Source organism: Dendrobates tinctorius, unplaced genomic scaffold (genome assembly GCF_039654945.1).
Source record: "Dendrobates tinctorius isolate UK_male_01 unplaced genomic scaffold, ASM3965494v1 ptg000098l, whole genome shotgun sequence".
Classification (NCBI taxonomy): Eukaryota; Metazoa; Chordata; class Amphibia; order Anura; family Dendrobatidae; genus Dendrobates; species Dendrobates tinctorius.
This window is the reverse complement of record NW_027361766.1, coordinates 17,904,118-17,929,374: the sequence shown is the minus strand read 5'-3', so window position 1 is coordinate 17,929,374 and position 25,257 is coordinate 17,904,118. Positions and strand designations below refer to the sequence as shown.

Below are 25,257 nucleotides of genomic sequence, written 5' to 3'. Positions count from 1 at the left end.
CATGCATGAAAAAAACGCAGCGTTTTTATGCGTTTGTATGCGTTTTTAGTGCGTTTTTACCAGGTTTGCGTTTTTTTACATTAGTTGGCCCCTCACACTAACCCAAACAATGACTTTACTAACTCTAACCCTAACCCTTAACCAAACCATACCCTAACCCTGACCCTAACCCTAACCCTTAACCAAATCATACTAACCCTAACCCTTAACCAAACCATACCCTAACCCTAACCCTGACCCTAACCCTAACCATTAACCAAACCCTACTAACCCTAACCCAAACCCTAACCCTAAACCCTAACTAACCCTAAACCCTAACCCTTAACCAAACCATACTAACCCAAACCCTAACCCTGACCCTAACCCTAACCCTGACCCTAAACCTAACCCTTAACCAAACCATACTAACCCTAACCCTAACCCTTAACCAAACCCTACTAACCCTAACCCTAAACCCTAACTAACCCTAAACCCTAACCCTTAACCAAACCATACTAACCCTAACCCAAACCCTAACCCTAACCCTAACCCTAAACCCCCTTAACTAACCCTAATTCTAACCCAAACCCCTAATTTCCATTGTCTAACCAATGGTCAACAAAAAAACGCATGCGCAAAAAAACGCATACATGAGCATGCCAATGCGCACATATGCGCACCCTTAGACTTATAATGGGTGTCTTGCTGTAAAAAAACGCATTGCGCGCGCATGCGTTTTTTTGAGGCAAGTCGGACGCCCCAAAAATGCAACAGGATGCATTTTGTGCGCCCAAGCGCACACCACAAAAAAACGCATGCTCGTAAAAACGTATACAAACGCATGTGTATGTGCACATAAGCGCATCACATGCAAAATATAGGGAAAAAAAAGTATGTGTTTTTAGCGCTAAAATACAGCGCAAAAAAACGCAAGTGTGAAACCAGCCTTAATAAGCATTTTTGGGGCGCTCAGAATATTGTAGCTATCAAAAGTGCATTATCACACTCTAGGGCAGGGTTCCCCAACTCCAGTCCTCAAGGCCCACCAACAGATCATGTTTTCAGGATTTCCTTTGTATTGCACAGGTGATAGAATTATCACCTGAGTAATACTAAGGAAATCCAGAAAACATGATCTGTTGGTGGGCCTTGAGGACTGGAGTTGGGGAACCCTGCTCTTGGGGCAAAATGTGGATACTGTTTTCTAGACACAAATGAGGCATTTTTCTCATTTTACAAATAAGGCTGACATTATGTTAAGTAGTAAGAGGAGCCCTGTTTTTGTGCCACACAGCAGGTGCAGTAATAGGGACACAAATGGCAGCATTGGCTCAGTATTGGGGTATCAGTAGGATAATGAGTTTGTGCAGGTTGGGAACAGATGGTAACAGTGCTGGAAATGTGAGAAGTCATATATGTCTTTGTTGTAATCTTTGCAGATGAGTCCTAGTTGGAGATGCTATGGCGGTTTGAGAAAGATGGAAATCACATGAAAATGAACGACTCCATAATAAGGAACATCAGCTGTAAGTCGCAATCTATGATGGATCGCACAGGGGAAAGGGGTGTCGACTTCGCTCACCTCGGAGGAGGGGAGAGAAGGACACAACAGGGATCGGCTCTCTGACGCCACCACTTGCCCCAGGTCAGTCAGGAAACTGCAGTGAGGGCAAATAGTAGCCGGAAAGGCTTACCTTATAGGTACAAGTTATTGAGGCACTCCCAGTGAGGGGGGATATACATCACCAGACCAGGCTGGGGATATATATATATATATATATATAAATCTCCCGGCCACCACTACCAGAGTTCATCACTAACACAGTACGGTATGATGCCACCAGTTCGACATAAGCCCCGTCCGACAACAGGCTTATATCAGGTCAGAAACTAACCCGGGTAGCGTATAATATATCCAACCGAGCATGCGGACGTGGGGATTCGTGTATCGAGATAAAAAAGCAGCCCAAGATTAATTTTATATTTAATCACCGAAAAGGCACACTACAAATATACAGGTATATATTTACAAGAACAATATACAGGTATACAGTCAGGAGTGTGGTACAAGGATAGGGTATAGATTGGTTGCAATTACTGTGTTATGTAGCATGTGACCACAGGGAGGCGCTGATGGATCACAGGTCCACTTCTTAGTTACGTGGTTCCCTTGGCCGCGTCTGATAACGGACCTCCAGCCAGTAGAAGAACTAAGCTCAAAATGAGCAGCTGTCTCTTATCTCCTAGGCTGTCCCCTCCCACATTCTGTGCCCACACCTGGGCTGGGCTGCCTTTCTCTTCCCATCTCTGAGAGTCTGGTAGCTATGCTTTATAACTCCATAACACAGGGTTCTGGAGGTGGCTAAATGGTATGAGCGTGTAGGGGAAGGAATGCAGATTCCAATTATGTGCACTGCTAGTCTCAGAGATATTGCATTCTGTTATTATAGGTCATTTTCCAGATTCAATACCTCAGAGCCTTGCTGTGACTTGTTGTGCCATGATGTTTCCATGTGCTTGAATCAGACAAAGAATCCAGTTTGGCTGCAGCTGCACATGAGTTCACAACCTTGTGTTAAGAGCTTCAAAGGGCTTGAATTAATTAAAGGTAAGCAATGATCCTGGGGAATGACTGCCAAGTGTGGGGGCACAATTCAGGAGTGGAGTGACATTTACTTTGTCCCTCACATCATCTATAACTGTACTGTAATCTCATAAATGTTCTGAAGGACTGGTATGTATCACAATACGGTCACCATATGGCGGTCATATCAGTGTTGGTCTTTGTATAGAGATTTGTTTTCAATAACAGTGCGGTCATCTGCTGCGATTCCTCTTTACCCACAAGTAAGGGATGCCGCCGTAGCAGTAATGAGGGTTACCTGGTTAGGGGCCCACACAGATGTTTCACCCCTCCCGAGCTGAACCTTTAGCTACGCTCTGCTACTGCTGTATCGTTGTGTATAGTCGGATTGCGTATGTGTGAATTCTAAGAGATATGAAGTTTTCTCTTTGACAGCCATTGTTCAGTAAAGTACATTGCAGCGCACTTCAATGTTTAACCCTCTGTTGTTCTCGTGGTCACTCTTATTTACTTAAAGTCTAATTGTTACAGATTAGCTCTGAAGGATTTTAGACTCTCACGTTAATGAGATATTACCAGGAAACGAGAAAGATTTTTGCCACAAAAAAATATATTTACAGGAGGTAATCACTCCCGCAGTGTATCACTGAGCTGCCGTGAGAGAGTTCACTGGGGTTTATCAGCTGATCAGCTCCGGTGATCTCCCTTACGGCACCACTGTTGCATGAGAAAGTTCTCACGCAGCAGTGCAGGATGTAAGAGCACCAGAGGTGATGAACTCCGGTGAACACACCTCAGTGATACACTGCGGGAGTGATCACCTCCTGTCAATGTATCGCCTGTCACCGGGTAAAGCAGTCACATCTCCCAATGTGACTGTTCTACACGTGAGATCGCCGTGGGACACTTGGGATTATGTGGACTTTGGCGGACAGGTGAGTATATGGTGGTTTATTATTTTACATTATTTCTAGGAGACGAGGGCATCAGGGATTGGGTGTTAAGTATAATTTTTTTTATTTGAATATGTATGTAATTTGACTATTTTTTTTAACTGTGAGCACAGGCGCCAGCAGATGATACTACGTCTCCCATCAGTGACAGCAGATGTAGCCTGATGGGAGCAGTAATCTCATTGGCCCATGCCTGCGGGTCACAGTCACAGCTGCAGGGTCACGCTGACATCTGATAGCATGACCCCGCAATGTTTTGACCAACAGTCTGCGGTAGCATTGCCGGGGGTCGCAGTCATAGCTGCGGTGTTAGGCGTCAGGTTCCAGGCGCTGCACAGCGGGAATCCCGAGCCTTGCTATCGACAGTCTCCCATTCTTCTTCGGCCGCAGTGGAGCCTGCTCAGCAGACTCCTCGATCCTGGCGTTCTGCTCACACCAGCAGTGTGGGCTCGGTTGCTGCTACCACCTCTGGTTCAGTTATGACAATGCAGCCTGGCCAGCAGCAAAAGACTACAGGGTCTAAGTCCTTCCGTCGCTCCACTAAGCATGCTGGTGGGACGATCTCCCATAGGGTATCGGGAGTCACATGCTCGGGTCCTTCTCCAGACCATCAGGGGGATCAGGAAGGTTCCGGAAGGACACGGCTATAAAAGGTTCGCATGGCCACCCTGCCATGCGCTATGATAGACTTTGAGGCTATAGTGCTAGTGTATATGTGATGAAGGATGAATGAGCCTGGTGACTGACGCATTATAATTCCCCCCTCCTTGGATATATTACGTATGAGTAAGGGTTAGGAATCTAAGTCAGCACCGTAGCTCTGACACTGCTTAGCGCCGCAGTGTGTCTCTTCGTCCACTAGCGCCTTGGGTGTCGGCCAGTACAGGCCTCCTGGACTACTGCTACCGCAGCGTCCGCCAGAGCAGCGCCGTGCGCCGTATGTGCGCTTTCCAGCACCGTTGACAGGCTGGTTAGTGGTGTCTGTCAGAGTGGACATTGCACCCTCTCCAAGCGGTGGTTCACATTACCATGACCTGTGACATTAACAGGTTGCGGTTTTTTGCCAGCTGGCGCGAACTACGTGAAGTAACGGAGTTCGTCCCTGCTGCCACCGAGTGAGTGGTTACCCACCGGTGTCCGGCTTTCTCCTACATGCCTTCTCCTCATTGTTTAGCTGCAGTTGGTCATCTCTGCACGGTGGGCCCCGGGCTGCCAACGCACCTCATATATTATTCCATCTTTATTATTTGGTGCATTCCGCCAGCCCGTAACATGCGGGGTGATGCTGACATCTGACAGCATGACCTCACAGTGCCCTGACCGACAGTCTGCGGTAGCATTACCGGGGGTCGCAGTCACAGCTGCTGGGTGACGCTGACATCTGACAGCATGACCCCGCAGCGCTTTGACCGATAGTCTGCGGTAGCATTACCGTGGGTGACAGTCACAGCTGCGGGGTCTTGCTGACATCTGACATCATGACCCAGCAGCGATCTGACAGCAGCGGCGGTAGTGTTACTGTGGGTGACAGTCACAGCTGCGGGGTCACGCTGACATCTGCCAGCATGATTCCGCAGCGCTCTGACCGACGGTCTTACCGCAGACATTTTTAAACCTGCATTTTTGTTGCAGATTTGACTGACTCAATCAATTGAAGTCAATGGATGCAGAAACGCAAAAAGAATTGACATGCTGCAGAAAAATAATCGCACTGCAAATACGTGCGGAAATTTACTGATCATGTGCACAACACATCAGGATTGTCATTGAATAAGCTTGCATAAGGATTCCATAGCATTTTTGGCCCATTTCCACGTGGAAAAAAGCAGGGAAAACGCAACAAAAACACAATGTGTGCATATAGCCCTAGGTAGTCATCTTTTCTACATTTTTCTGATATTATCTATATTTGTGTTGCCCTGGATATTCCCACAATATTCTAATATTAATATAATTGAATAGCAAAATTGGTGATATGGGATATTATTCTCAGGTGTGTGTGTTTATTGCTAACTGTAAGTATTAAACACACCCATACAGTGTTTTTAAGCTCTGTCCCCTCCATTCTTCTTAGTGAAGTAATTGCATTATATTTATTATATTAATGAATTAAAGAATTTCAGCATTACTGCTTTGTATTTAAAGCACTTCTTTGTCCTCAATTTCTAGAGGTCAGTGTGTCCCAAGTTTCTATGGGGGATTACTCTGTTGGTTAAAGGGGCTGCTTTTTGTTGGACTAGTGTGTTCACTAATCCTTCTGTTCCTGGAGGGTCTCCCCCGGGCTATAGGAAGGCACAGACAGGCTCTGCAGGAATTTAAAACCTCTATGTTCTGCAGACTTTTTCTTCCCTAGCCTATTTGCTGCTGACGCGCCCCAGAGGCTGTGGGATACTCGGTACCGGACCGGTTAACTTCAATGGGAAATGTCACAGTGGCAGTGACCCGGTCCGTGGTTCCAGGCGGTCATGTAACTTGGCGTGTGATTAGGTGAAAGTAAAGTTTATATGAAGTGATTCGTGACGCCACCTGTAGTTTCTGGTCAGGTTGACCTGTGCTGCAGTGTTGCTTCTCTGGGACAGATGTTGGGTGCAGCTAAGATGTTGAAGCCCTCCATAGGTAGAGCTGTAGTCCCAGGGCAGAAGAGATGAGTGGGTAGATGGTGAGGTAGTGTAGAGAGGAAGATGTAACAGTGCTGGATGAGTGGCGCAGAAAGAATGCGGAGGACACAATGGCTTGCAATTCAATGGGCTTTACTCACAGTTCTGGTGCACACAGATGCCCGCTTCAGTGCTGCGTCCTCCAGGTGAGGGGTCCAGCCAACTTCCAGATAGGATGAAATGCACCTTTGCAGCTTTCCCAGTCAGTATGTGCCTTTCCTGGTCGTTACCAAACAATTTGCTGCTTAAACTCCTTCCTTCCACTCCAGCACTTCAGTTATTGTTCTGGGCCAGCAGCTGCGAATTCTGTTCAGACAACGCCTCACCGTTTCTGTGATTCTATATAGCGCCTTTCCAGTCGGACCAACTGTGGTAGGGGGCGATGGTCCATAAAGTAACCAAAACTGTCGGCTTGCTAGTGGCACCCTGAAGAATGCGATCTAGGCTAGAGGCCGTTGCCTTTGCGACGAGTTTCTCCCTCCACTTGACCTGTAGTCAGCGTGGATAAGGGACCCACGGAGTCCGCTCCAGCCGTGTCCCAGAAGAACCTTCTTTCCTAGGGAGCTTCCCTTGTATTCCAATCCGTCCAGCAGCCTCTAAGCAGTAGGGCTGTTGCAGACATGTCCTTCTGCTTTCCCTCCCTCAGAGGGATCTGATCTCACTTTCTATCCTCTTCCCGCTCTAAGCTACGCTCCGCCCACCTCCCAGCACTCTTCGTGCTCCAAGCAGGGAGCCATAAAGGGTGCTCTGCTACACTACTGGTGTGTGTGGGATGTGGGTGTTGGACTCTGGTCGGATGCACTCACCTTACCTGGTTGTGGGATACCACACCTCTGAGTGAGGTGCAGTACCTCTGTGGTGACTGGACCCTCAGGGGCGCCACACTGCCAGCAGTTGATATATCAGGAAGCTCCTCCGTCCACACTTTGCCTGAGCTTAAGTCCTAGCTGGAGTTCATTACTAGTTCCCGGTCAAGGTGCATTATAGTTTTGTCTCTTCTATTACCAACCCGGCTTGCTTTCTCGTTTGATATGATCTTTTATCTTCTGATCCTGGCTTCGTAATTTGAACATGTGCTGCCCACCCCATCCTTGGATTGTCTGACCATGTTTCTGTCTTCGCTTTCTGTGCTTCGTATTTGTGCCTTTGACCCATTGGTCAGCTGCTGCAGGTACGGGGAGTGCCCTGGAGCGGCACCTAATGACTACCCTAACGGCCCAAGCTGATCCTCACCATCATAGGCTCTAGTGAAGAACAGTTAGTCATTTAGTTACGCCCCTCCAGAGTAAGCTCGGCCAGTGTCACAGTGGGTCTACACCATTCGTCATCACAATAATAATCTGTCTTCACTGAATTTCAGTTAATTGTTAATTTTGAGAACTAAAGATCAGTCTTTGCGGAGAAAGAAGCAGATTTCTTCCTTAAAATATATTACAAAGTTTTTTATTTTCACATGGACTATTGATTAATCAACACAGATTAAGACAACTATTAGACTTTAAAGAAATGTACACCTCTTTTCATGAATCTATTCTCAAACATAGGAGAGGCTTCACAGTTGCCCAGAATGCCACTTATCCAATATTTCAGGACAACTTGATATTGTGTTCTACATCCTGCTGATGAAGTCCCATACGATGTTGTAGAGAATGGCACACGATGAACTGCTAATTGGAAAGGCTGCCCCATTATCTTAACAAAAATTGTATTTTTTCCATACAGTACACTGAAGATATTACAATAATCCCACCAAAATATAAATGTTGATTTATTGAGCACTTATGGAATGAATAACAGATTTCTTAGTATTTCTTCAAATTCTTTTTTATATTGTTCAGGTGCTTGTCTGTAAGGAGGATGTCTTTTGAAGTGCTGATGTCATCAAGTCAGGGTATATAACACTGACATTTGGAATGGAGAAGAACGCAAGATTATGAAAGAGCTGACGTTCGGTGATCCTACCAGAATCCAAGTTACAGTAAGGGGGACGACTACAGGATCACTGCCTGTAACAGAGGTGAGTGAGCGGAAAATTATTGGAAAGGTAATACCGATAGAACGCTGTCTACACACTTGCTTCTATACTCTGAAACCATATCTACTTTTACTGCAAATATTGTTTCCCGGAATGCATAGGTTCATTGTGTATTAAATCAGTACATACATTAGTGTATACAAAGAGTTAGTGAGGAAGACAAATATCTACAGAGAACTACAGTGTGCTTAGTAGTTACAGACCTCAGTTTTAGGTGTCTCATTTTGATACAAAGTTTAAAGAAGTAATAAGAAATACAAGCGTTAGTTAGCATTGCCCTAAAAAATAACATCATTTCTGCGGTAAACAAGTCATTTACATGATTTAAATCTAGTATTCTGTCAATGAGTGCTTACATATATTCATCATAACCAGCTTTTCCAATCTCTGCTCTGAATCCACTCCTGTGTCTCCATTCAATGTCAGCAAGCAGTTAATCCTGAATGCTATCTATGTGTTTTCAACTCTGCAAACTTATATCTGGTAACCAGCTTTTCCAATCTCTGCTCTGAATCCACTCCTGTGTCTCCATTCAATGTCAGCAAGCAGTTAATCCTGAATGCTAGCTATGTGTTTTCAACTCTGCAAACTTATATCTGGTATATAGTTTTTTTCAACTTACTCTGCTTGTCCCCTTATGTTGTGAGGTCAAGAAACTTTTCAAAGTGCTTTATGATCCATGTAGTGCTGGACATGTGTTTATTTGACCACAACATTTTATTGGGTCCTGGTGTCTCAATTTAGTGTGATTGATTAACGAGAAGAGAGAGTCAAAAAAAAACAAAACTTAGCCTTAACCTCCTATATATTCAGACATAGCTAGGGGGAGCATTTATGCAGGGGGCATTTATGCACATGTAATCGAAGTACATGTATCAAAGTACTTCTGGCAGTTATAACATGGCAGTTGGACAGGGCAGGAGACGGGTAAGACATTTATATACATCTACTCCCTGTACATTAGGAGTACAACAAATATATACCATATGCATTTGTGTAATTTATATCCTGGCCGCTGCATTCACACACATCCACCGCCCTGGCATTAACTCTCCACACTCCATCCATATTGGCCCCTCGCTTCCTTCCTCTCCTATGTATAGCACTCACGCTCTTTTCACATTGTTAAATTGCACAGATCCAGGCAGTCCCACCATTCAACACCAGAGGCGCTCTCACAAATCACTTAACCATCTGCTCACTCTTTCTATCCTCCTCCTAGTCGCAGGAGACATTGCTCCCAACCCTGGTCCCCCATGTTATAGAAAGTCAAACCCCCCCACTGCTACACTCAGAAACCCCTCTAATCTTATTAATATTCCCTGCATGCCATCTGTCTCTCTTAATTGTGCACTTTGGAATTCTCGCTCAGTGTGTAACAAACTCTCCTTCATTCATGACTTCTTCCTTTCTAATTCTCTTAACCTCCTGGCTCTTACTGAAACCTGGATCCAGCAGTCAGATACTACCGCTGCTGCTGCTCTTTCATACGGGGGGCTACACTTCTCTCATACCCCAAGATCAGACAATAGAGCTGGTGGAGGCGTTGGTCTGCTCCTATCACCAAAATGTACCTTTCAGGTTATCCCTCAAGTACCCTCACTTGTCTTCCCTTCTTTTGAGGTCCATGCCGTCAGACTCTACACCCCCTTCTCCATGCAAGTGGCGGTGGTGTATCGTCCTCCCGGCCCCTCCCATCAGTTCCTGGATCATTTTGCCACTTGGCTTCCACATTTTCTCTCCTGTGACATCCCTACCCTCATCATGGGAGATTTCAACATCCCCATTGCTCTTCCCCTCTTCCCATCTGCTACTCACCTTTTATCTCTAACCTCCTCATTTGGCCTTTCGCAGCTTACTAATTCTCCAACGCATGAAGACGGAAACTCCCTCGACTTGGTCTTCTCTCAGCTTTGTGCAGTGGATGATTTTGCAAACTCCCCTCTCCCGCTCTCTGACCACAATCTTCTTTCATTCTCTATACAGAACTGCCAGGCTGCTCAGGTCACCCCCACTGTCCAGACTTATAGAAACATACAGGCCATTAACACCCAGAAACTTCTGAAGAACTTGCAGTCTTCATTGGCCCCTATCTCCTCCCTCTCATGTCCTGATTCTGCATTGAAGCATTACAATGAAACACTTCAAAGTGCCCTGGATGAATTTGCACCCCCTATAAATAGAACACCACAACACAGACGGCGACAACCCTGGCACACGGTGCAAACACGTTTCCTGCAGCGGTGCTCCAGGTGCGCCGAACGTCTGTGGAGAAAATCCAATCTACACGAAGATTTCATCCATTTTAAGTTTATGCTTAGAACATACAACACTGCCCTTCACCTCTCCAAACAAACCTATTTCAACACCCTCATCACCTCACTGTCCAATAACCCGAAACGTCTCTTTGACACTTTTCATTCTCTACTCAATCCAAGAGTACAGGCCCCAACCACGGAGCTCCGAGCTGACGATCTGGCCAATTACTTCAAAGAAAAAATTGACCAGATCCGACAGGAAATTATCTCCAAATCCCCTCATACCATGCACTGTCCTCCCTCCCCCACTGCATCTAACTCACTCTCTGATTTTGAACCAGTCACAGAAGAAGAAGTAAGCAGGCTCCTTGCATCTTCTCGCCCAACTACTTGCACCAGTGACCCATTTCCGTCACATCTCCTCCAGTCCCTTTCCCCTGCTGTCACCCCTCACCTAACTAAAATATTTAACCTCTCTCTCTCTTCTGGTATTTTTCCCTCCTCATTTAAGCATGCCATCATACATCCACTACTTAAAAAACCATCCCTCGACCAAAACTGTGCTGCTAACTATAGACCTGTCTCTAATCTTCCCTTCATCTCTAAACTCCTGGAACGCCTGGTCCACTCCCGTCTTATCCGCTATCTCTCAGAAAACTCTGTTCTCGACCCTCTCCAATCCGGTTTCCGCTCTTTACACTCCACTGAAACTGCCCTCACTAAAGTCTCTAATGATCTGCTAACAGCTAAATCAAATGGTCATTACTCCATGCTAATTCTCTTGGATCTCTTTGCAGCATTCGACACTGTGGATCATCAGCTCCTCCTCACTATGCTCCATTCCATTGGCCTCAAGGACACCGTTCTCTCCTGGTTCTCCTCCTATCTCTCCGACCGCTCCTTTACTGTTTCTTTTGCCGGTTCCTCCTCCTCTCACCTTCCCCTTACTGTTAGGGTTCCTCAAGGATCGGTTCTAGGCCCCCTCCTCTTCTCCTTGTACACTGCCCCTATTGGTCAAACAATCAGTAGATTTGGTTTCCAGTACCATCTCTATGCTGATGACACCCAATTATACGCTTCTTCTCCTGACATCACGCCAGCCTTTCTAGAAAACACTGGCGATTGTCTAAACGCTGTGTCTAATATCATGTCCTCACTATATCTGAAACTGAACCTGTCAAAAACTGAACTCCTGGTGTTTCCTCCCTCTACTAATGTACCTATACCCGACATTGCTATTTCTGTGTGTGGTTCCACTATTACTCCCCAGCAACATGCCCGCTGTCTTGGGGTCATACTTGATTCCGAGCTTTCCTTTGCCCCCCACATTCGATCACTGGCTCGCTCTTGTCATCTGCACCTCTAAAACATTTCTAGAATTCGACCTTTTCTTACTTTTGACTCTGCAAAAACTCTTACTGTTTCTCTTATTCATTCTCGTCTCGACTATTGTAACTCTCTTCTAATCGGTCTCCCTCTTACCAAACTCTCCCCTCTCCAATCTGTCTTGAATGCTGCAGCCAGGATCATATTCCTCGCCAATCGTTACACCGATGCCTCTACCTTGTGCCAGTCATTACACTGGCTACCCATCCACTCCAGAATTCAGTATAAACTTATTACCCTCACCCACAAAGCCCTCCATGGCTCAGCACCACCCTACATCTCCTCCCTTGTTTCAGTATACCACCCTACCCGCGCCCTCCGTTCTGCTGATGACCTGAGGTTGGTATCCTCAATAGTCAGAACCTCCCACTCCCGTCTCCAAGACTTTACACGTGCGGCGCCAATTCTTTGGAATGCACTTCCCAGGTCAATACGATTAGTCCCCAATCCCCACAATTTTAAGCGTGTCCTGAAAACGCATTTATTCAGACTGGCCTATCGCCTCAACACATTAACCTAATCTATCCCTGTGTGGCAGAGCCAAAAGTTTTACCATAACCAGGTTCCCAGCATCATGTTCCCACATGCTTTATGCATCCATTAGCCCTCTGTGTCTGTACTGTTACACACTTAACATTATGGCTGGTCCATACAATCAGAGCAACTGTTACCACCCACCTTTCATGTCTCCCTCTTTCCTCATAGACTGTAAGCTTGCGAGCAGGGCCCTCACTCCTCTTGTTATTTGTTATAATCTACTGTATGTGATTATTGTTATGCTGTAATGTCTATTGTCTGTACAAATCCCCTCTGAAATGTAAAGTGCTGCGGAATATGTCGGCGCTATAAAAATAAAATTTATTATTATTATTATTATCATAAACTAAATTATTATTTTTTTTAGTCTGATTGTAGAATATAGCATATCAAGAATATATTAATAACACTGAACTCAGGGCATTTGGGAATAAAAGAAGAAAGTGATTATTTAATATTAGTGGTCAGACATAGTAGATGAACCAATCTCTTGTTGCTGCTCTCAATATTGTATATTTCTATTTTCACTATAGATAGGCATCTGTGTTTTGCTGACCAGAAGACTCGTAAATATACTTATCAGTAAAAAGCTTTGTGTATTCATTCAAAGACTTTTTAAAAACCTTGCTTTTGGTTATTTCTAAGTGTAGCTATAATTCACGGTTTTATGCTTCACATTTGTTTTTCCCTGGCTGCTTATAATGATAAAACAATAGATTATGGGCCCTATTCATTATTGCTTTTGTACCAGTTTTTAGTGTTTTTGTTTGCACCAAATTAATCTTCCCATGTTCTCCAGTTTTTTTTTAGTTCCCCCGCTGTTAATATTGTTTAGGGTTTCCAGATGTTTTCACCTGATTTTAGTTTTTAGTTATGTACCTCCACAAATACTATATAAGATGATGAAACTAATCACAATTGACAATGAGAAAAGCTCCTTTGAGGTGAAAGAAGAAAGGAAGAAAGAAAAAGTAGGGAGCTGGAAGAGGGGAGGTATAGGTTGGAAAGAGTATGGTGGGAAAGTATCAACAAAAAACTGGGGAAAAATAGAGAATGGAGGAAAGGTGGAAGGTAAGGAAGGATGTAGTAAAGAAAGAAAATAAGGAAAAAGAGAGAGGAAAACAAGAGAAGTAATTAAAGTAAGAATGAAAGAAGGCTGGAAGCAATTTGCTAATATGAAATAATAATGAGCAATGCTTCTTCTAAATGAAGGGATCATGTAAGAAAAGGAATGAAAGTCAAACAAATTATTATGAAGAAAAGAGACAAAAGGAATGATTGGGACAGGGAGAAGAAAAGATACAAAGGGATAAAAAAATGAAAGAAGAGAAGGAATAAAGGAAGAAAATGGAATTGAGGATAGAAAAAAGAAAAAAAGGAACAGAGTTAGGAGGTAGATGGAGATAGAGGGAGGGAAGCGTGGAAGAGGAAAAACATAAAGAAGAAAGCAGGAAGTAGGTAAGCAGTAAGTTAGTAATGTTTGTTCCAGATTGAAAATATCATAAAAGAAAGTACAATAACAAGTTGCAGTATTTCCATTGTAAGATCATTTGTTGGCAGCAAAAGGTCAGAAACAAAAATAAATATAGATCAGGTCTAACATCTTACATCTTGGTTTCTCTAGGGACAGAGGCATAGCATGATGATATTTCCTGCTTTCTCTCTGCTTGTTCTGGTGGTGGGAATCAACCTTGGACAGCCAGCTGAAGAACCCGCACAGAACTCCAAATTCATAGGTATTCTCAAATAATTTAGCTAGTCACCTGGATTTGTGCAACTATGTATGCAGTGCAATAAAAGATAGCAATTTACAATAGTTTTATAAATTTTCTGATGTGGAGCTAGGGCTACAATTGCAATCTTTCTTACATTAATTACCATATAGCTTGACCTCAAAGGTGTAAAACTCTTGACCCCAGTGCAACGGGCCCCCCATCTAGAATGTGCCACTTATACGAACACCTTTTTATGTGGCAGAGAGGTTTTTGAGACATCTCAGGTACCATGGTTCATAAATGACTTCTACATCCACACTCCTACAGTTATGCCATTGTTTTATATAGTCTAGGAGACTAATTCACTAAGACTGATATTTTGGATTACAGTCAAAATGAAGGGACGGCTGGAGTAAGATACACCTAATTCATTAAAATAGGAGTACTTTACTTTTCACTTACACATTTCTGCCTCCCATACTATACCCTCACACATTTCTCCCCCATACTGCCCACTTACACATTTTTCCTCTCATAAAGTCCCTTCACACCTTCCTCCCATACTACCCCTTCAGACATTCCCCCTATACTATCCCCTCACACTTTATCCCATACTGTACTTTACCCTCACATATTCCTCATCCCATGTTCTCTTCTCATACTTTTGTCCCCACATATTGCCCCATCACACATTTCTTCTCTAATACTGTTCCCTCACACGTCCCCCCATTATGCCCCCTCATACATTCCTTCCCCTACTGTCCCCTCACAATCCACCGTTACACTGTCCCCTAACATTTTACCATTCATACTGTCTTAACATTTCCTTCCTCCCATACTGTTTCCTCACACTTCACCCCATACGGTCTCGTCATGGTTCCTGCACCCATGTTGTCTCCTCACCCCCATATTGTCTCAGCACTTTTCTCTCCCCATACTGTCCCCCGACACTTCCCCCAATCTGACCTCTCACACTTTTTCCCTCATTCTGTCCATGAAAACGCCCCCATACTGTCTCGAATTCTCCCCAATTCTGCCCCCCAATTCTTGCACAGTACTCCTCTTCACCTTTTAATCATATTGAGCACTACCTCATCAACAACTGTTCTCCTCTACAACACAGAAGTGATGTCAGCAGCATGTTCAGGTGATCTTGTCACCTGACCATGCTGCTGACGTTGCCCTGACCCTGTGAGTACTGGAGGGCAGGGTTTCTTTGCTTCTTGCACCTGAAAAACATGAGTACAGCTGAATGCAGCAGCAGAATTTTGCAGGTTGTCTGAGCCGGCAGTGTGTATGACATCTGGCTTGGAGAATGATCAAAACCCACTCCTGGGGACGGCAAAATGCCACCACTAAGGACACACCTCGGACTGCCACATTAGGTGGCCCGACGATGCCCACCTGCTGGATGCACCCCTGTGGCAAATACCCCTCATGCCCCACACCTGTGACATCTGTTAAGGGAGATACCAGAGGCCCCCACAAACTTTAGACTGTCCATCAAGCCCACTGATATCTGCAGCCTTGGCCAATGTTAACCTAATGTGGATGGGGTCCGAAATCACCCTTGCATTGACTATACAAAACCAAAACAAGACAGAAAGTCATCATTTCTGGGATTTGGAGACATACAAAAGAAAAAATTAAAGGTTGCTTGCATGCTTGCAGTAAATATTTGTTAAGAAATTAAAAAAAAATTGTAATTAACCATTTATCCGTAATTCACAACATCTGTCGATCATGTACGTCACCACAGTAGGTGCATTTCTGTAAACCAACATACGTGCACAGCATGCCGATTGCGCGGGCTCACACTGAGAGCTGGCGTGCTCAAATGCGGGTGTCAGCTCTACAATTGTGCTCAAAAGTTTACAAACCCTGACAGAATTTCTGCTTTCTTGGCCTTTTTTGAGTATATTATTATATTATGAATGATAACACCATAACTTTTTCTCTACTCATGGTTAGTTAGTTGGGTGAAGCCATTTATTGTCAAACTATTGTGTTTTCTCTTTTTAAATGATAATGACATCCGAAAACATCCAAATGACCCTGATCAAAAGTTTGCATACCCTGGTGATTTTGGCCTGATAACATGCACAGACGTTGACACAAATGGGTTTGAATGGCTAGTAAAGTTAACATCCTCACCTGTGACCTGTTTGCTTGTAATCAGTGTGTGTGCATAAAAACTGAGTGAGTTTCTGGTATCCAGACAGACTCAACCCAGTGGTGTATGGTTCTATGACACACCCGTTGTGTCAATATAATCACTGCACCTCTAGATGAATTCATTGAGAGGTTTAGTTTGTAAAATGGGGTCACTTATGGGGGGTTCTACTGCTCTGGCACCTCTGGGGCTCTGCCAATGTGACATGGCAAACTCAAACTATTCCAGGAAAATGTGCACTACAATATAGTGCTCCTTCCCTTCTGTGCTTTGCACTGTGCCTCAAAATTTGTTTTTAGCCACATATGAGCGTACTCAGGAGAAATTGTGTAACATATTTTGTGGTCGATTTGTGGTTAATTTGGGCTAAATTAACATTTTTTTGTGGAGAAAATGGTAATTTTCCATTGACTCAGCCCAATGTTATACAATTCCATGAATCACTTGAGGGTTACAAATGCTCACTATACCACTAAATGAATTCCTTAAAGGTACTGTCACACTTAGCGATGCACCAGCGATCCCGACCAGCGATATGACGCGGTCAGGATCGCTGGTGCATCGCTAAGTGGTCGCTAGTGAGCTGCCACACAGGCAGATCTCACCAGCGACATTGCAGGGCTCGGGGGTCATTACTTAACTGTCAGACGAGGCGATCCTGACGTCCTCCCGCCCGCGTTCATGCGTCGCTCGTCTCCACAGCAGGAAGCCCAGCAGGAAGCTGACGACAAGAAATGGTCCAGGACGTTCTCGCGCGATCAGCGATAACCAGCGGGGGAACCGGTCGGAGGTAAGTATCAGACATAGCGATATCGCTAGCAATATCGCTATAACGTCACAAAAACCAGTGACGTTATAGCGATATTGCTAGCGATATCGCTTAGTGTGACAGGCCCTTTAGAGGTGTAGTGAGGTCATCTGTGGGTGTTTCCGCTGTTTTGGCATGTCAGAGGCTCTACAAATGTGACATGGCATTTGCAATCTGTTGAAATCCTAAAGTAGCTCAAATAGGGTGTTATCTGACATACAATTAAAGTTCTTCTACAAAACTGATGCGGATTCACAGGTCATAAAATAAAAAAAGCACGGAGTTAAGGATAATTTGTGGATATCTCCCGCGCTGCTCTGCACAGAAAACGTCAAATCTCAGCGATTCATTCAAGTGGTTTTTATTCAACACGTTTCAAAGTGTCAAAAACTTCTACCTCAGGAAATGCATTTCCTGAGGAAGAAATGCTTGACACTATTGAACAAATGTTACCACTATCATGAAGTACAATACATCACAAAAAAAAATCTCAGAATCACTGGAATCAGTTTAAGCGTTCAAGAGTTATAAAGTGACACTGGTCTGAATTGAAAAAGTTGGCCTGATCAGGAAGATGAAAACAGGCTTCAGGGGGAAGAGGTTAAGGATAGACATTCACTTCAAAGAAATATGGAAACCAAAATCAAATATACATTTGTTTTATTGTGCAAATGAATTGTGATATAAAAGTAAGTTTTTTTATTAAATAGAATAAATATTACATAATGATCTGATACTTGTCCTACAGGTGAGGAAATTAGTTTGGTGCCTGGGCTCAGTTCATTACCATGTCCAGATAAAATGCCTTCTACATGGAGTATTGAACAGTCACCTATACGTGCTCTTTTGTGCCGAAGAAAGAAATTGTTCCATGGTGGACAGCTTTGGCCTTCTGACTTGCCCATTCCCAGCCGTGTTATTCCTGCGCCTGAAGGAGCCCTCTTGGTCGAAAGAGAAAAGGATCTCTCCACCTATAACTGGAATTCCTTTGGCCTGAGATATGGAAAGAGAGAGAGTGGTGCAGTAAAATCTAAGCTTAACGTTTGGTAGAGCTAATGTAATGTGGTGGGGAGATCAAGACTATGGGTTTGCCTGAGACTCAGATTATGACCATCTTTGATAACCAATCTCTAGTTTTTATATATAAAGCTATAATGAGTTGAATATCTTTGTTAATTCTCTGCTTTACTTATGTGTCACTGATCCTAAGTTAAATGATGTATTTAGTCCTTATCTACTATTACAGTTACTGTTACATAGCTGATATTGTTTAAAAAAAGACACAGGTCCATCAACTTTAGCTTATAATTCTACCTTCTTTATTCAAAGGAAGGGCAATTCCCATGATGGCGAGTGTCCCATACTTCTGTACTCCAATAATGCCAAGGAGAATAAATTAGTGGATTAACATTCTGTCTAGTAATCTTTTGCACATATCTTGTATACTCATGTACGCACTTTCAGGTATATTTTTCTCATCTTATAATTGGTCCAAAAGTTGGAGTGTTCCTCACCAGTACCTGAAAATTAGTCTATTTTTCTTATTGTACTATATCTAGTTTACAGTAATGAAGAATAACGTCCAGCGAATAATCAAAAAATAAAATTTAACTTTTAATGCAAACAATGGTTAAAATTCCATTTAAGTAATGTCCAGCACAATACACACACTGGCTCAATGCCGCTAATGATCAACACATTTGGACCTGTGGGTCTTAATCGTTCGCTGGACGTTATTCTTCATTACTGGATTCTGCTGTGGTTGCTTCAACCTCTCCATGCAGAGCACTATGAAGCAAGGTGGAAATCTAGACGGACTAAAAGTGGTGAGCTGACTTCTCGTATTTTTTCTTATATCTAGTTTACGGGATATACTTGTCACATGATTATCGCTACAGCAATAGGAGATTTACCTCAAAATTTGATTTATAGTTGAGTAGATCTTACTTTTGCTTTTTCTCTTTAAATAATATAAGGCACAGCAGGTTCAGTTAACCTATTATGTTTGTATTAATTTCCATATGTCCATCCTAATCCCATATTGTTAGTTCCCTTCCCTCCCACTACATTGGTTTCTTTCTCTATGTATATATATATATATATATATATATATCCTTCTGTGTGTATTGTTACCCTTTCCAAAAAGATTGAATAAAAAAATTTGAAGAAAGTATGACTTGGACTACTTATACATCCTACAGGAGACTTAGCCCCCACAACGAATCATATCTGTATCATAGATTTCACTTCTTTAGCTTTCCAGGGAAAAAAATTCTACTACATATGCAAATTATGACAAAAGTATACAAATTAGGATAAAAGTACACAAAATATACTTATGAATTGCATGCAACTCTGAATTTGTCTGAACTTGTCTGATTTTGTAATTTTGTAAATAGTGAATTGTATTAAATAAAATAGATTCATTCTTGCATTCTTTAATATAGTATGTAATGTGTTGTCACGGTCGCGCCTTTGCTGATTGGTGCGAGCCGGAGGGTTGTGGCCCCACTGTGCCACAAACCAGAATACCCTGGAAGGGGCGTAGCTACGACAGCTACCTCGGTTTTCACTGGAGCCTCTGATGGTGAGATCAGGCTTGTGCGGCAGGTACCTGCCGGGTGCCACTCCAGGGGGGTGTTAGCCTGTGGCTGCTGATCCCACTCGGGGACAAGTCACTTGGACAGGTGTGACTGACAGGCAGGCTGAGACACAGGGCAAGCAGGCATGGCTGAGACACAGGGCAAGCAGGCACGGCTGAAACACAGGGCAAGCAGGCACGGCTGAGACACAGGGCAAGGAGGCACGGCTGAGACACAGGGCAAGCAGGCACGGCTTGATACACTGGCAGGCAGGCACGGCTTGGAGACACAGGGCAGCCTGGCATGAATGACACACAGGGCAGGCTGGCACGGCTTGAGACACAGGGCAGGCACAGCTTGAGACACAGGGCAGGCGGGCACAGCTTGAGACACAGGGCAGGCGGGCACGGCTTGAGACACAAGGCAGGCGGGCACAGCTTGAGACACAGGGCAGGATGGCACAGGAGAGACACCGGGCAGGCAGGAGTGGTATATGAAGAAACAGGTAGAGACCTGTTCACACAGCGGGTGCCGGTACTGATACAGGCAGGAAGGCGTGGAATATGAACAGACTGGTTTTGGACCTGTTCACACAGGAGGTGCAGGGATGGATACAGGCAGGAAGGAGTGGAATATCAAGGAACAGGTTTTGGACCTGTTCACACAAGAGGTGTAGGTATAGATACATGCAGGCGTGCGGAGTAGGCGGAGCCGCAGGAGTGCGAAGTAGGCGGAGCTGCAGGAGTGAGGAGTAGGCGGAGCCGCAGGAGCACGGAGTAAAGCTGAACCACAAAGTCTGCAGAGAGAAGCTGCAGCAAGAGGTTCTGCAGCAGGAGCGGAGCAAAGCTGAACCACAAGGTCTGTGGAGAGAAGCTGCAGCAAGAGGTTCTGTAGCAGCAGAGCAAGCTGAACCACAAGGTCAGTGGAAAGAAGCTGCAGCAAGAGGTTCTGCAGCAGAAGGAGCAGAGCAGGCAGAGCTGCAAGGGTGCAGAGCAGGCAGAGCTGCAAGGGTGCAGAGCAGGCAAAGCTGCAAGGGTGCAGAGCAGGCAAAGCTGCAAGGGTGCAGAGCACAGACAGGGAGGACACAAGGAAAGACACAGCAGGGCAAGAAGCCAAGGACAAGGAGGCAGGGGTAGGACAGAGTTCAGACAAGATACAGGGACAAAGACTCAAGGACCAGGATATTCTGTATCTTGGCAGGTGGACAAAGGTACTAGGCAAGACAAGGAGAAGGAGGAGATACACAGGAGAGGACTTGGCAGGCTCAGTAGCAAGATACTAACTGAGTTTAGACATTGCGCAGGCAATGTTCCAGTGGATGTGGCGGACCTAAATAGTAGAGGGCTCTAGGTAATTGGTCAGGAACAGATTGCATAAGAACCAGAGAGTTCTGGTGTCACCCCTATACACACATAGCCAGGAAGCATGCAGGAGAGCAGCGGAACAGAGCATAGAGCATAGGACTGGCAGCAAACAGAATTCACAGCATGACCCGGAGCAGTGAGTAAGTTGGTGTGCGGGGGATGGGAGACCATGCAGTGATGCCAGCAGGGTTGTTACATGTGTATTACACTCATGTACTGTGATATACAACAAGCAAAGAGAGAAGAGACCAATACAATAATGGTGTGCACTCCTGATTAAATGCAAAAATCTATAACAACTTTATTAAGTGCCAAGAACATACAGAAAAAATATTTAAAAAACATCTAAAAACATGGAGTTGTATGGTACATGATTAGCAGCCAACAACCCTGAATAATGCATAAGCGAGGCAAAATATAGACAAGTGGGAATACAGCAAGACACACGGGAGCATAAATGAAGTGAGAGTATCATTTCAAAAAATTAAAAAATCACAAATATATAAACCTTTAGAAATGTAGCAATAGTAAATGAGCCCTCTAGACCACCATCCAACATATATACAGAGACCTTACTGGAAAAAAAACAATATAGGGATATGTAGTGACAGGAGATAGTCCCTAAAATAATCCTCCAAGATTGGAGAGTAACAGTATGCATATGCAACATTTGCCAGTCATGTAGCTGTGCAAACAAGGTGATGGTTCCCAAACGTATTGGTGAGAGCCCAAATATAGTAGAAAGAGGCAGACTCGAACTGGCCCATAGGGTAATAGGGCAATCCTCCGATGGGCCCCTGTGCAGATCTGGGCCTCCAACTCCCCTATATGGGCAGTACTTGGTACAATTCACTTGATTCACTCTGTACAGAAAAATGCAGCATCTCATCATTCATTAACCAAACTACCCAGTTTATTATGATATAGAGATATAGGTAAATTTGTGATCGGGGTAGTGTAATATTTGTACGCAGGTGAAAAGTGGGCCCCCCGCTAATTCAATATTACCGGTGGGTCCTTGGCACCCGAGTCCGACACTGCAAAGAGGAGAAAGATGCATGGTATAAAGGTCACAATAAGGGAGGTTAAGAGGGGGGTAAAGTCACATGGAAAACAATCAGAACAAGCACTGCTAGTTTCGGATCGTGGGCACTCGGCCTAAGGAGTTGATGTAAAACAAAGAAGTACAAATGTATAAAATACTCCAATAACAATGAGGAATATGTTGAACATGCTGTGGATATGCTTCAACATGCTTGACAAGCAGTTTGGAGGAATCAATGGTATATTATGCGCCTATACAGATTAGAGGCTTCTGGGAATGGCCCACCAGTGAACCGGTGAATCCCCCAGTGGGCCTCCAATCTCAGTGTCTACTAGGCCCAAGGTAGAGTGTGGCCAAAAAAAATAGAATATCAAAAAGTTAATTTATTTCAGTTCTTCAATACAAAAAGTGAAACTCATATACTATATAGAGTCATTACAAACAGAGTGATCTATTTCAAGTGTTTATTTCTGTTAATGTTGATGATTATGGCTTACAGCCAATGAAAACCCAAAAGTCATTATCTCAGTAAATTAGAATACTTTATAACACCAGCTTGAAAAATGATTTTAAAGCCCAAAATGTCGGCCTACTGAAATGTATGTTCAGTAAATGCACTCAATACTTGTCGGGGCTCCTTTTGCATCAATTAATGCATCAAATTATCGTGGCATGGAGGTGATCAGCCTGTGGCACTGCTGAGGTGTTATGGAAGCCCAGGTTGCTTTGATAGCAGCCTTCAGCTCGTCTGTATTCTTGGGTCTGGTGTCTCTATAGACATAGATTCTCCATGAGGTTAAGGTTAGGAGAGTTTGCTGGCCAATCAAACACAGTGATACTGTTGTTTTTAAACCAGGTATTGGTACTTTTGGCAGTGTGGACAGGTGCACCGTCCTGTTGGAGAATGAAATTTCCATCTCCAAAAAGCTTGTCAGCAGAGGGAAGCATGAAGTGCTCTAAAATTTCCTAGTTGATGGCTGTGCTGACTATGGTCTTGATAAGACACAGTCGACCTACACCAGCAGATGACATACATAGTAACATAGTTTTTAAGGTTGAAGGGAGACTTTAAGTTCATCTACTTCAACCCATATAGCCTAACATGTTGATCCAGAGGAAGGCAAAAAAAACCCATGCGGCAAACACTAAGCTCCACATTGGGGAAAAAAAATTCCTTCCCGACTCCACATATGGCAATCATACTAGCTCCCTGCATCAACGCCCTATCAAGGAATCTAATATACCGTATATACCCTGTAACATTATACTTTTCAAGAAAGGCAACCAGTCCCTTCTTAAATTTTAGTAGTGAATCACTCATTACATTTAGAACATCATACGGCGGGTCTCACTGCTCTTAAGGCCCCGTCACACACAGCGATAGCGCCAGCGAAATCGCTGATTTTGTGACGCCACAGCGATCTCGCCAGCGAAATCGCTGTGTGTGACATGGATAAGCGACCGGCCCCACTGCCAGGTATCTCTGATTGTGCAGGAACGTCCTGGGCCGTTATTTGATCGTTGGTCTCCCGCTGGCCAGCATGAATCGCTGCGTGTGGCAGCGGGAGAGCAACAATCAGCGATGCTGCACGCTGGTTTCTAATGTAAACAGTGGGTACCTAGGAGCCGCGCGGCTCTTAGTTACCCGCTGTTTATCTTGGAAACTAGTGTGCACGCTGGTTTCCAAGGTAAACAGCGGTTAATCAAGAGCCACGCGGCTCTTAGATACCCTCTGTTTGCATTGAAAACCAGCTTGCTCGCTGGTCCTGATCGCTGGAGGGGCTGTCTATGTGGCAGCTCACCAGCGATCAGCCTAACGATATCTCAGCGATCCCATCCATGTCGGATCGTTGGTGTGATCGCTGGGACATATGTGTAACGGGACCTTTACAGTAAAGAATCTGCGTCTGTGATTATGATTAAACCTTCTTTCCTCCAGACGTAGAGGATGCCCCCTTGTCCCCATCACAGGTCTAAGAGTAAAAAGATCATTAGAAAGGTCTTTGTACTGTCTTCTCATATATTTATACATTGTAATATCACCCCTAAGCCTTCGTTTTTTCAAACTAAATAACCCCAAATGTAATAACCTGTCTTGGTATTGCAGACCCTCCAGTTCTCTAATAACCTTGGTCGCTCTTCTCTGCACCTGCTCTAGTTCAGCTATGTCTTTCTTATACACCGGAGATCAGAACTGTATGTAAGGGAGTGAGATAGAATTACCTCCTTGCTTCCCTTCCCTAATTGTTCTCAGTGTATTGATGCTTATATATGCTAATGTTGATAATGTATATGATAAATATTTGAGGTACTGCTAGGCAGCATGGTGGCTCCTGGGTTTGAATCCCACCAAGGACAACATCTGCAAGGAGTTTGTATGTTCTCCCCGTGTTTGTGTGGGTTTCCTCTGGGCACTCTGGTTTCCTCCCACACTCCAAAGACATACTGATAGGGAATTTAGATTGTGAGCCCCATAGGCGACAGTGATGAAAATGTGTGCAAACTGCGGAATATGTTAGCGCTATATAAAAAAATAAATAATAAAGATAATACTGCTACATAGTAAGATGTATTATCACTCACATTTATGGTACTGCCACATTCATACATGTGTAACCATGTATGACATTCATCCACTCAATGCTGACTTTTATTCCCATTGACTTGCATTGGGGTCGGGTTTTGGACGAAACTCCGACTTTTTTTGCCCTAGTCGGACCAGTTTCATCTGAAGCAAATTTTGTTTCATGATACCCGATCCGACCAAGGTGTGGGCCGCATCAAGTGGAGGTGGCGGCAAGAAAGAGCCAGAGCCCAGCCTCCTGAGACCAGTGAGTAACCGTTGGAGGTCCCCAGCTGTCTGCCTGTGGAGTTGCCTCGGCCATGGAGTATCCAGCTGACGGAGTTACCACCTATCCAGAGGTGGGATTCCTCCATGCGGAACCAGCGGTGTAGGGTCGGACCCGAGAATCGGGTGAATCTGAGCTCCTACTGTTTGCTCAGCAGGAACCGGAACTGGTGACTGCCCGCGAGGAACTGTGACTGCAAGTGTGACAGACTTGAGCGCCAGCTAGGCAGCACACTGTTTGACGATCCCTGTTTTTGTGACAGATTGCCCTATCTGTTCCCCTAATAATTGAGTCCCCCACTACCAGCACCTGTCTGGCCTGCACTGCTCTCC

The 25,257-nt window shown here is 44.4% G+C and overlaps 1 protein-coding gene across 1 annotated transcript; it reads left to right on the top strand.

Annotated features, from left to right (window-relative positions):
* The first annotated feature begins 1,173 nt into the window (after positions 1 to 1,173).
* Positions 1,174 to 19,527, top strand: KISS1 (KiSS-1 metastasis suppressor). The gene is made up of 5 exons (XM_073587148.1): positions 1,174 to 1,505; positions 2,430 to 2,587; positions 8,012 to 8,190; positions 14,014 to 14,125; positions 17,834 to 19,527. The coding sequence occupies exons 3-5, from the start codon at positions 8,107 to 8,109 to the stop codon at positions 18,133 to 18,135; spliced, it is 498 nt and encodes a 165-aa protein (XP_073443249.1). The 5' UTR covers positions 1,174 to 1,505; positions 2,430 to 2,587; positions 8,012 to 8,106; the 3' UTR covers positions 18,136 to 19,527.
* Positions 19,528 to 25,257: the final 5,730 nt, after the last annotated feature.